We start from the raw sequence: 13,256 nt of genomic DNA on the forward strand, positions 1-13,256 counted from the left end.
TGGAAGCTGAGGCTCGAAAGATAAAGTAACCCACCCAAGGATGTACAACTAGTGAGGTTTTGAGGAAGGATTTGAGTCCAAGACTGCCTCACTCAAACCTCATGCTGCAAAGGGATAGGATTGATTTTGTTTTCCCTTTTTTCCCCTAAGAAAGTAAATTTAATGTTTATAAAGGAATGTTTATTTGAGGGACAGATTTAGCTAAGTGCATGGCTCCCCTGACAAGGATTTTAGTCTCTTGTGTGGGACCAGTGTCCAACAAAAAGTTCTTTACATACTTGCTACTCCTAAGCAGCTCTGTTAAGAGTCTGGCCATATGTGATTCTGCATCTTTGCCTCTTTGACCTAAAGCCTCTACTCATTCCTTGTGGGCTGACCTTCCCTTTTCTGTTGTTTCTCAGCTGTTCTCATCTATCTTGTTTGAAAATGGCTTCTGCACAGATTTAAAACATTTCTTATTTAAGACAGCTGGGGAAACTGAGGCCCAGAGAGTGACTTCATGTGACTGACTCAAGGCCATACCTTGAAAGAGCGCAAGCCCAGAACCTGAACCCAGACCTCCTGACTTAGCCTCTCCTACTCTCCCCTCCACCTCACACTGCCTCCTGTTAACCTCACTTGGTCTTGCCACATCACAGCTGCTTGGCCCGGATCCATCCTCTGCACAAATCCAGCCCAACAGAATTGTGTTGCGATGAGGTTCACTTCACTGTGGCTTGGAAGGAACCATGGGTCTCTTAGAAATGAAACTTATAAATTCTAATGCATAAGGAAAGTTCTTGCAACACCAGGAGAATGAATCAGTCAGCCAGAGTTCAAGAAATGTAAACACATTTTTAGATAGGAGACTGAAAAATTGCTTAAGACTTCTCCATTTCTTGGGTCAAGACCCTGGTAATTTACTGAGGTCCGAGCTGTCAAGGAGGAGACACAACTCAAACTGCATTCCTGGGAGATAAAGCAATGGGGGTGGTAAAACTTTCTCCCTGAACCATGTGGCAGAATCTACCCCTTATCAAGTTGAAGAAACTGACCCATCAACCAACGCAGGCAACTGGCTGTGAACACAGGCCTAGTTCTTTCCCATTATTCCGGAGCTGGTGTGTACATTCACAGACTACAGACAACACAGCTTCCAGGCCTGCCTGAAACTGGGAGCTCAGAGTCCTTCTGTGATGAACATTTCTGCCACGAAAGAGATAAACAGAAAACACATTCTTTCCCTGGCCGCCCACCATCAGGCCTGAGTAGATTTTCAAACGCTAGCATTAATCTAGCCACAGGCTTTTAGCAAGGAGATAGCATTCCCACCAGATAATCAGGCAGTTTCAGAGATGACCCTTACTAGATGGGGTCTCATCCCAAACCTCTTCTGTCTTCTTCAAATCATGGGATCCTTCAGCAAACACTCAAAACTTGAAAAGCAGGAAAGAGCATCTGATGCTAGCATGGAATATGGGTGCCTTAAAACTTCTATTTCAGCCTATGTTGGCCATGTTTAATTCCCAAGTTGTTTATTGTTTTAAATAAAAATGAAACATAGTCATATTTATTCCCATTGTTAAAGAATATTTATTTCCCTTGGTATAGGATGCTCATCTGATATCAAAATAGAGACTGAACTCCAGAAAGTCACCTTATCAGACACAGTGGACCACCTGATTCCTTCCTAGATGCGTGTCAGGGCTTGTGAGAGAACATCAGACCTGCAGGCGCCAAAGTGGCCAAACATTTGGTAGGTACAAGGGCAGGAGCTATCGAAAGTGCTGGCAGGAGCCTCTAAATTATGTGTAGGGTCTTTTTCCACACATACCATTTCTGAGCCATGAGTACCTTTTGACCACTAGTGTGCACTCATGGAACTCCCCCCCATAACTTTCAGTAGTTCATCATTGAGGAGGGGATATATCCATTGCCAAACAGATCTCAGAAAGTACCTTTGCCTTCTCACAGCTTTGCATGTGGACTTGCAGCAGAAGCCAATGGGAGGAGGCCTAAAAGTCAGCCTCTGTACCTTCATGGTTTTGTATTTTTGGTCGAAAATGGAAAATGCAAATTCCAGGTTGTTAAAAAAAATTCCTCCCAGTAGAAAATAACCATAAAAGGAAGGATAATTCTGGTCCCTTTACATAGCCCTGCTGATCTTTCCTTCTTTACTTTATATAATAAGACTCAAGATGCCTATGACCTGTAGAGCTTTCATCATGTTATAATAAATCTTGAGTCTGTTTAATGCAGGAGATCAAGACCCAAGATGGCCTTTTGGTATTGTCCTCATCAAATTATTGGAACAAGATTTAAGACCTTGTTTATGCTACACATTTTCACTTTAAATCTTCCTGGTTGAGGAGGAGGGTGAGATGGGCATATCAAACAGTTGCTTAAGACCTGAGAATGTCTCCAGCCTAAAGACATACCCCAGGGAGCTCTATTAAAGGAGCCAAGTAGATCTAGAAGATATGAGTCAGTCTGAATTTAAATATGGAAATGCCTAGTAAATACAAGGACAATATTTTTCTTCCAATTTGGAATAACTTCTTTTACTTACTTATACCTTCTTAGACCAAGGCTTGCTCAGTCTCAAGAGTCTAGCTTTGGGAACACCAGCTTCTCTCAAAAGTTCATAAATTATTTTTTATGGAGAGGTCCAAAGGTACATGGCAGTTTACCAAGCCCCAAATAGAAGGAAAGCTAGATGACGGAATTGAAATTCGAGTTGTGTAGCAATAAAATATCAACTACACGAGAAACCCTCCAATCGATATACATCATAGGATTAATAAGGATACCTGCAGTGGAAGATGGTATGGAAGAAGGAATTCAAAAAAGAGGCTGAAGGTAGAGCTACATACAAAGCAGCCAACCAATTCAATTCAATATTCTGCAGAAAGTATTGTTCTTGGTCACTTGCTCTCAAACAAATGCAGATGTCTGGTCTCCCAGCCTCTGGTCTTACCCCCTTCAATCCATTCTCTACATAGCCGGGAGAGTCATTTCTCTAAAATAAAAATCTGGTTATGTCAGTTTCTGTGTAAAGAGGATCTCACAATCTTTAGGATAAATTCCTTAGTTGCTGCTTATGGGCCTTCATGATCTGGCTACTGCCCACCCCACCAGCTGTCTTTCTCACTACTTCCTCTCCAACATGTACCTTGGGGTCCAGGCATTACAGGCTGCTTACATTTCTCCCATGCCACCCTGTTCTCTAACCTTGATATGGTCCTTTTCCCTGGAGCATTCTTTCCTCTTTTCTACTTGGCTAGTTCCTACATATATCCTTAGAAACTCAGCTTAGGTGTCCTCTCCTTCCAAAAGCCTTCCTAAACTCTAGGCTGAGTTAGCCTGTGCTCATCCATAGCTCTCAGCACACTCCACTACTGTGGATGACTTTAAGGCATGGACTTTATCTCTCAACTGTATCCTTATGCCCAGCACATTATTTGGCATTAGTAGATGGTCAACTACTGTTTCCTGAGTGAATGAATGAGCAATCTTTATGTGCTCTGTAAAACAGACACACTAGTTCTTTCTATCGGACATGTTCTGATGCTGGTGTCTTCATTAATTTTCAAATGAGTAATTGCTAGGAATGAAGACAACAGCAAATGTAAATCCTTAGGCCACAGGGAGATGTGTGAAAGAAGCAAGAGAGAAAGCAGGAGGAAAAATATCCTTAAGAAAAGCCTCATGCTTCTTTATGGTCTTTTTGATGAGACGATAACACAAATGTCTGGAGAGTGATGAAACAGAAGACAGTATTTATGGATTACTAGTTAATAAAAGTTATTTTTTGATCACTCTGACAGAACAAAACTTAATATTCTCAACTTTATTATAGTTGAGAAATATAGCTGATATATACACACACAGACATCTTGAAATCCATACCAGCTTTAAAATGCATTGTGCTGGGCTTCCCTGGTGGCGCAGTGGTTGAGAGTCCGCCTGCTGATGCAGGGGACATGGGTTCATGCCCCGGTCTGGGAAGATCCCACATGCCGCAGAGCAGCTAGGCTCGTGAGCCATGGCCACTGAGGCTGCGCGTCCGGAGCCTGTGCTCCACAACGGGAGAAGCCACAGCAGTGAGAGGCCTGCGTACCACAAAAAAAAAAAAAAAAAAAAAAAAAAAAAAGCTTTTGCACAGTAAAGGAAACCATAAACAAGATGAAAAGAAAACCCTCAGAATGGGAGAAAATATTTGCAAATGAATCAATGGACAGAAGATTAATCTCCAAAATATATAAACAGCTCATGGAGCTCAATATTAAAAAAACAAACAGCCCAATCCAAAAATGGGCAGAAGACGTAAATAGACATTTCTCCAAAGAAGACATACAGGTGGCCAAGAAGCACATGAAAAGCTGTTCAGCATCACTTATTATTAGAGAAATGCAAATGGAAACTACAATGAGGTATCACCTCACACCAGTTAGAATGGGCATCATCAGAAAATCTACAAACAACAAATGCTGGAGAGGGTGTGGAGAAAAGGGAACCCTCTTGCACTGTTGGTGGGAATGCAAATTGATAACAGCCACTATGGAGAACAGTATGGAGGTTCCTTAGAAAACTAAAAATAGAATTACCATGTGACCCAGCAATACCACTCCTGGGCATATACCCAGAGCATGTCAAAAAGACATGCACCCCAATGTTCATTGCAGCACTATTTACAATAGCCAGGTCATGGAAGCAACCTAAATCCTCATCGACAGATGAACAGATAAAGAAGAAGTGGTACATATATACAATGGAATATTACTCAGCCATAAAAAGGAACAAAATTGTGTCATTTGTTGAGACGTGGATGGATCTAGAGACTGTCATACAGAGTGAAGTAAGTCAGAAAGAGAAAAACAAATATTGTATTTTAACACATATATGTGGAACCTAGAAAAATGGTACAGATGAACTGGTTTGCAGGGCAGAAATTGAGACACAGATGTAGAAAACAAATGTATGGACACCAACGGGGGAAAGTGTCGGGGGGGCGGTGGTGGTGGTGTGATGAATTGGGCGATTGGGATTGACATGTATACACTGATGTGTATAAAACTGATGACTAATAAGAACCTGCTGTATAAAAAAAAACAAATAAAGTAAAATTAAAAAAAAAAATCCAAGGGGAAAGTGAAGTGTAGAGAGGTGTTGAGTTGTGATCCCCTGGAAGACTGTTGGAAGATTCTCTGTCTCCTATTGTCTCTGTCGCGCGCGCGTGTGTGTGTGTGTGTGTGTGTATGTGTTTGTGCGTATGTGCTTGTTTGAGGGTCTTCTAAATATCTAAATTTAAAAATAAATAAATAAATAAATTGCTCTTTGAACTCAATTCCAGGGGTATCTGGTATTTTCAGAGTAGTGTTATATCCATTTTCTTACAAACAAATAGGGAGTGTTAAGCTCAAAGAGATGTAAGAATTTTTTGTTAAGGTCTTTGAGCAAATCAAGGGAACAGATAAATTTCCTCTATTCTAAGCCCTGCAGCAGGTATTCTGTGCTTATATGGGTAGTCCCATTGCAATGAGGAGTTATTTAATAGATATAGATTTTCAGTTTTGCAAGATGAAAGAGTTCTGGAGACTGGTTACACAGCAACATGAATCTACTGAACACTACTGAACCATACACTTAAAAATTGTTAAGATGGCAAATTTTATGTTATGTGTATTTTACCACAATTAAAAAAAAGATGTTAGGGGATAGGAGGAGATGAGGAATTATGCTCCAGGCAAAGGGAACTGTGTGTTCAAAAGCTTGGAAATGAGAAAGAGATTTGCATTAGCCTAAGGTCGTTTAGTTACTAGGAGTAGAGAAGACAAGGAATAAAAGTTTTATTTCCCTTTCCTGGATATAAAGCTTGCCATGGGGCAATTCTGAAATAGCTCAAGTTTGTCTTTGTCACTTTACCATTTCCCTTTATGTTCTTTGCTCTGTGTGCCTCTTTTCCCATATAGCTAATATTCTTCTGTTCATACAAGCCCTCCAGGGTACCCCAACAGGCAGGTATGTTTCAACCCTTAAGACTCTACTCACTCCCAAATTATCCACTTCTGTTCCCATCCCATCAGAATTTTTAGTCCCTCAGAGCAGCTCTTCTCAGCTAGGTTGCAAGAGGACAGCCATCTGATTCAATACATTTTTACTGAAGTGTGAATGATTGGTAGCTTCTCAGAAGTATCAGCTTTTTAAGAGACTACTTCAGAATTCAAAGTGAATCTATTATTAGTGAGACTTTAATAAGAGAATGAAGTGAAATTGTAACATTTTCAGCCATATTAGGAAGGATATTTTTGGTCTGGAGAGCTACCCTGTAAACAGGCCTATCTGGCTTGATAATCTGTCTTAGGAGTTTGGTTCTTCCAAACTGTTTCTACTGGGTTTCAGCTTCTCCGCATATCTCTAAAAGTTGCAAATCATTTTCAGTGTTACCCACAAAAGGGTGTCTGATGCTAAGTAAGGGGAATTGGAGGGACAAAAGGATGTGCAACAGAAGTCATTTATGAGTATGAGTTATTATGAAATCAGGAACTTCCTAAAGTCTCACATATTGTCAGATGGAAATGTGCCTGTTTATTATTTTTAAATTTTATTGAAGTATAGTTGATTTACAATGTTATGTTAATTTCTGCTGTATAGGAAAGTGATTTGGTTTTTTGTGTGTATATATATATATATATATATATATATATATATATTCTTTTTCATATTCTTTTCCATTATGGTTCATCACAGGATATCGAATACAGTTCTCTGTGCTGTACAGTAGGACCTTGTTGTTTATCCATCCTATATATAATAGTTTGCATCTGCTAATCTCAAACCCCCAATCCTCCACCCCCAACCCCGCCGTCCCTTGGCAACCACAGGTCTGTTCTCTGTAACTGTGAGTCTGGGAAACGTCCCTGTTTAGATTGATGTCACCATGCATAGTGGTAAAAATGTAGGTTTCTACGGTTCAAATCCCAGCTTCACCACTTAGTTGTGTGACCTTGGGCTAGTTCCTTAACCTCTCTGAGCCACACTGTCCTAGATGAAAAGTGAGGATAATAATAGAATTTACCTCATATCATTGCAATGAGGATGAAGTGAATTAATGAATGTAAAACACTCAGCACAATGTTTGGCATGGAGATAGATAGCAATGATAGTTATCATCATCATCGTCATATCCTTCGCTGGTGGGCTCCTATTAAGAGCTGCTCTGGCCCAGTTCTAGCCAACAAGTGAGAATGAACAGAAATGACCCTGAAACTCTTCGCACCATGGTCAGGATGTCCACCCAAGGAGAATGATGAGAGGGGTAACGCAGAATGCTGGGCTCCCAAGTATTTCTCTGCTTACAGATTTTGAGATTGGCAAGCATTTGATGGTGCCCTCTCTCCTTCTAGTTTTGCAGTCTCTAGCAAAACCAGTGCCCTCCACCCAGCTCTGGCTCCAGCCCTCGATCTGTGACCTTGTTTCCTGTTGCTATAGCAGGTCTCTCATGCAGGATTCATCATTGCCTGCCCCAAAATAAGCAGTGAGGAAGACCACACACATTTCTCTATTAATGAAAGACTATTTTTAGGAGTGAGAGAAAGTCTTTACATATTTACCCCTGGTTTGAAGCAGAAGCAGCAGTGGCAGTGGGTGGAGGATAAGCTACACTCTCAGCTTGTGCTTATTTCTCCACGGGGGAAATGAAATAGCAAAGGAACCTTGGATGAGGCAGAACTGGCCTCAGTCCTCCATTTAGAATACAAGCCCGAGAGTCTTTTCCAGATAGCTTTCTAGTTTGTGGATGTGCAGTTTGAACTGTACACAACTCTGGGAGACAATGCTCACTTCATTACAATGTGAGTTATGCACGGTATGATCTGCGAAACCCACAGGACATCTCTGCAAGTTCTCCTTCCGGGGCCAGCTCAGCACAGGCATTTGGGTCGACTTTTCTTCTTTCTCAGACCACAGCACACAGGGCTGCCCATGAGTAACTCTTGAGGATACTCCATTTCTCAGGCTCTCCAAGAAATGAATCTTCTTTCCTACTTATTAGTATATTTGGGGAGAAATTGTGTGTTCTGGAGGTCTGGGTATGAAATAATATGTATGTGAGTCAAATAACGTAGAGGAGAAGTAGAGGTGACTCTGTTGGGGAGAATCTTACCTTTCAGAAGATGTTGAATACTAGACTCCTCCTCTCCACGGCTGGTATTTGAATTGACAGATTCACAGGCTGAAAAACAATAAGGGTTTTACCTGAGAGTGTGGAAAAGTCTTGAAAAAGAGCTATTCCTTACCCCAAGACAGGGGAAAACAAAGTGGATGGCTTGATGCCTAAGCCTCATAATGAATTAGATAGTTTTGAAAACCCTTAGATGCTATCATGGAGGGAAGGTTGATCTAGGATTTAAAAAACATTGAAGAAAATAATATTTTTATTTATTATAAGATGTTTAAGGGTGAAACCCTGCAGGTACTGTGATGCTTAAGTTCTGAGAGGAGAACTTTTGACAGAACAAGAGCATGAAAGAGTTAATGCCTGACACCCGCTGTGAGGAGATGTCCAGATTTGAACAGGAGATGTGCTGCGGGACCCCAGTGCGTGCAGCGATGGGGGGTATGACAGACAAACGTGAGGAGCCCCTGCTTCCAGCTGTAGCGCAAATTCAAGGGTTGGACCAGGGAGACAGGAGGGATTCTAGCCCATCTGATTCTAGCCAGAAAGATAGGCTTTTGCACAGCCCTGATGAATTTTTTTTGCAATCTCTTAGAGTCACTTTTGATGAGAATCGTTCTCCTAGCTGTCCTTGTCCGTCAAAAGGAACACTAGTTAAAATAATGCTGTTTTAATGGCTGAGGAGAATTAGGATGACAGACCAGAGAAAGATAGTTAGGGGAGAGGTAATAGATAGCAAGGAGATCAGCTGAGTGAATCTGAAATGGAGGAATGGCTTTTTTTTTTTTTTTTTTTTTTTTGCAGTACGCGGGCCCCTCACCGTTACGGCCTCTCCCGTTGTGGAGCACAGGCTCCGGACGCGCAGGCTCAGCGGCCATGGCTCACGGGCCCAGCCGCTTCGTGGCATGTGGGATCTTCCCGGACCAGGGCACGAACCCGTGTCCCCTGCATCGGCGGGCAGACTCTCAACCACTGCGCCACCAGGGAAGCCCAAGAGGTATGGCTTTTAATGAGAAATTTGGTGTGTGTGTGTGTGTGTGTGTGTTTGCGTGTGTATGTCAGAGAGACAGAGGTATGAGAGATCAAGGAGATAGAAATAGGGAGGAAAAAGGTCAGAGGGAATCAAATATATCTGAAAAAGACTTTGAGATCTAACTACCCCCCCAGCTCATTTCCAAGTACATGTATGTATGTATGTGTATATATTTATGCTTCATCATCTCATTAATGATAATACATATACTAGAGACATTGCCAAAGAAGAATGTTTGGTTTTACTGATTTGCTAAAGTGGGGGGCTTGGAGAAGCCTGCTCCTTGGTGCTTTTCCACCTTCGTGTGCACACAAGCAGCCACGTGCACACATGTAACTTAGGCTGAGCAGGGCAACTTGGGATTCTGAGAACCAACACTGGAGAGAGAAAAAGCCATAATTAGTGTTAATTGTTGACCTTACAGTTCAAGAATAGATGCTCTGGAGAATGGGAAAGGAGAACAAACATTAATTATTGAGTAGGGACCTTGGAGACAGACACTCTGGATTAAAAAGAGAGAGATAAATTGCATAATGAATGTTAATTTTCCCTCAAAGAATTGAGTGGTCGGTGGTTGGAAGGGAAAAAGAGGCTAAAACAATCATGAAAGAGAAAGCTCAATGTGTGTCGGGGTGAGAGGGTGCAGGAGGGTTATACAAACACTCTCCATCACTGCTTACTGCTTTGCCTCTTCCTTACAGCTCCCAAGTATTTGCTATCAGGGTTTTCCTTAGAACTCGTATTATTTACCACAGTTGTGGGTAAATACTGCTGGGGAGCTCAGCCACTTCCCCAAGAGCACATAAGCCTGAAAACAGCCACAGTGCATGACAAGCTGAGAGGCACTCAGCACTGGAATTTATGTTTTATGTGTGTCGGTGGGAGTTTGACTTTAAGTAAAAGGAGTACTGGAGCTGAGTGCCACATGGGAGAGGGCTGTGGTCCTGTGTGTGCCGCCGTGGGGTGACTCGGGCTCCAAGGCCTTGACTGTTGTTTTATCTTAATTATTGTACACAAGAGACCCTGAAAGTCATCCTCTTAGCTGAAAGTGAAAACAGAAAAATGGTAGTTTGAGTAGAAAATCGGAGATGAGAATTGTAGCCAATTTTGTAAAGAGACACTATAAACAGGTTTGTCACTGGTTGCTCAGAGTGCTGGGTGGGCTCCCCACATCCAGTCGGCGGCCCTGGGGATTATCCCTTTGCCGCGTCTCCTGCGTCTGCCCACTGCCTTCCATCCAGGCCCTGGTCAGCTGCTGTCTGGATGATTCTACAGTAGCCTGAGCACTCGGCCTTTTCTCTTGCCTATTCCTGGCACACAGGGTGGGTTGCATGACATCCTTCCTCAAGCACCTGTGACTTCTTGTTGCCTAAAAGATGGCATTTCAGCTCTATCCTGGCACACAAGGCCTTCCCTGGCCTGGTCCTGGCCTGCCTTTCAGCCCCATCTCCCCCCATGAAGCCCCTCCACGGGGCACTCTTACAGGCTACTCATCATTTCCTGCATGGACTTTGCTTTCTTATCTCTTTGCCTTTGTTCATGCTGGTCCCTCAGCTGGTCATGTCTTTCTCTCTTCTCTGTTTATCCACTTTACTGGTTTCTTTCTTTGTTTTATTTTTTATTTATTTTTTACTTTTGGCTGCACTGGGTCTTAGTTGCGGCATGTGGGATCTTTTAGTTGCAGCATGCGATTTCTTAGTTGCACCATGCATGTGGGATCTAGTTCCCCAGCCAGGGATTGAACCCAGGCCCCCTGCATTGGGAACACGGAGTCTTACCCACTGGATCACCAGGGAAGTCCCTCTTTTTTTTTTTAATAGAATTTTGTTCATATTTATTTAAAAAAAATTTTTGGCTGCGCCTTGAGGCTTTTGGGATCGTAGTTCCCCAACCAGGGATCGAACCCAGGCCCCAGCAGTGAAAGCACCAAGTCCTAACCACTGGACCACCAGGGAATTCCCTACCAGTTTCTTTAAAGTCAGTACAAATAGAGATTCCTCTGCAAAAATCCATCCTCGTCCCCCAGGTCAGAATTCATCGCTCCTTCCTTGGAGGCCCCTGCATCGTGTTGTTGAGATCTCTGTTACAGCACTCATCTCATTCTGCCTTGCAGAAGGGTCACTTGCTTGTGAATTTTTTCTCACAGGGGCTGTGAGGTTCTTGGGGGCAGCAGCCACAGGGCCCGGGGTTGAGCCCTGGGAAGTGGGAAGAAAAGAGCACAGTATCTGGGACAGACGGACCTGGGAATGAATAAGCTCAGCTGCTCACCAGGTGTGATCAATGTGCACAAGGGGGTTAACCTCCTGTGTTTCAGTTTCCTCACCTGTGGTTTGTGAATGAAAATACTCCCTTCAAAGGATTATTGGATGATAGAATGAGATGACATATGTGCCTGAGCATGTTTGCTCTTGATATCAACATCCTTCTGTTTCCCTTGAACATGGTAGGCGTTCTGTCCATTTGATCTAAAGTGTCGGACACGATATTATGGGTCTTCTCTCTTTTAGGTCCAATGATATTTTATATTGGAGTTTTACTTAATACTTTATTATACACTGCACGTATGATCTGGTTTGGTTGTCACAAAGCAATGCAATCTAGGATGGGAGGTATTATTATAGATGCATTTTTTTGGTGCTTTTTTCTTTTTATTGTGTTTTCAAGGGAGAAATATATCATCTATTTACAAAATAGCTCTTGAAAAATACGAGTACAGATACTATAAAACAAAGCAAACTCTACTCACGAGACACTATGTACATTATGCAAAAGCAACAGTCTGATCTCCAGGTTATGAAAACTAGAATTAAAATGTCACTACACAGAAAAGGTCCAAGTTCCCAGCTTGGCAAAACTTGGGTGCAGTTACATGAAACATTTAATAAACTGAATTCTTTTTCCCCAATGTGTAAACAAAATGACAAGACTAAATCTGTGCCTGGCAATTTCAATCTAACTCTGAAGCTACACAGAACACACAGACACCTTGTAGACTTCACCTGTTAGTCTGACCATCTTTTCTTCTTAGGTGGTAGGAGGAAGGGCAAGGTGACTGTGCAGAGCAAAGATGTGGGAAGTAGAAATACTGTACCCTAGACATTACAAAGTATGGTGAAAAGAAAGCCTCACTTAATGCATAGCCTAAGGGGGAAAAGACTACACTCCAACTTTGGGAAATTAATTTAGAAGGATAGGGGAAGAGTTTAAGTAATTGCAGTTTAAAATGAAAAATGCACGTGTGATAGAATGGAGCACAATGGAGGATTCAAAAACATGCTCATCAGAAAAATCTGTTAGGTTTGCTTTGTCCAGATTAAGAAAGAATATATAGTTGCATTATATGCTGTAACAAAGAGACTCAGAAAGATAAACATGTATTTCTGTTTCAGGTAAGAGTCTAGAGGGAAGGGGGTAGCCCAGGGTAGCTCTGCTTCCTGAAGGTATCTGGGCACTGTGCTTCCTTATATCTTATGGCTTCATCATCCCCTAGAGTATTCCCCTCTTCCACGTGGTTGAAGCTACTTCACCACTACAACCAAGTCCAATGGTTTCCTTTTTTTAAAATTAAAACAAATTTTTTTTTTTGTGTGGCTGTTTTGGGTCTTCGTTGCTGCGCGGGGGCTACTCTTCGTTGTGGTGCGCGGGCTTCTCATTGCGGTGGCTTCTTTTGTTGCAGAGCCTGGCACGCAGGCTCAGTAGTTGTGGCATGTGGGATCTTCCCGGGCTTAGTTGCTCCGCAGCATGAGGGGTCTTCCCGGACCAGGGATCGAACCTGTGTCCCCTGCATGGGCAGGTGGATTCTTATCCACTGCACCACCAAGGAAGTCCCCAGTGGTTTCCTTTTAAGGAAGTGACCTGGAAGTCGCACAAGTTACTTCTGTTCACATTTCATCAGCCACATCAGTTATATGACCATACCTGGCTGCAAGGAAGGCTGGGAAATATAATTTCTAGCCAAGTAGCCGTGTGTTCAACTAAACTTCAGGGTAGGGGATTCTGCTAATAACAGGAGTAATGGAAAAATGGATATTGGGGAACAAGTAAGTCTTTGCTACTGACAGTTTCAAT

General features: G+C 42.4%; 1 protein-coding gene across 1 annotated transcript in view; it reads right to left on the minus strand.

Annotated features, from left to right (window-relative positions):
• The window catches only part of KIAA2012 (KIAA2012 ortholog), a 110,652-nt gene that overhangs the window by 56,577 nt on the left and 40,819 nt on the right, over window positions 1–13,256 (minus strand). The window contains 1 exon segment of the mRNA XM_019938874.2: window positions 8,144–8,212. Coding sequence (XP_019794433.2) covers window positions 8,144–8,212 — 69 coding nt within the window.

Source organism: Tursiops truncatus, chromosome 7 (genome assembly GCF_011762595.2).
Source record: "Tursiops truncatus isolate mTurTru1 chromosome 7, mTurTru1.mat.Y, whole genome shotgun sequence".
In the NCBI taxonomy this organism is placed as follows: Eukaryota; Metazoa; Chordata; class Mammalia; order Artiodactyla; family Delphinidae; genus Tursiops; species Tursiops truncatus.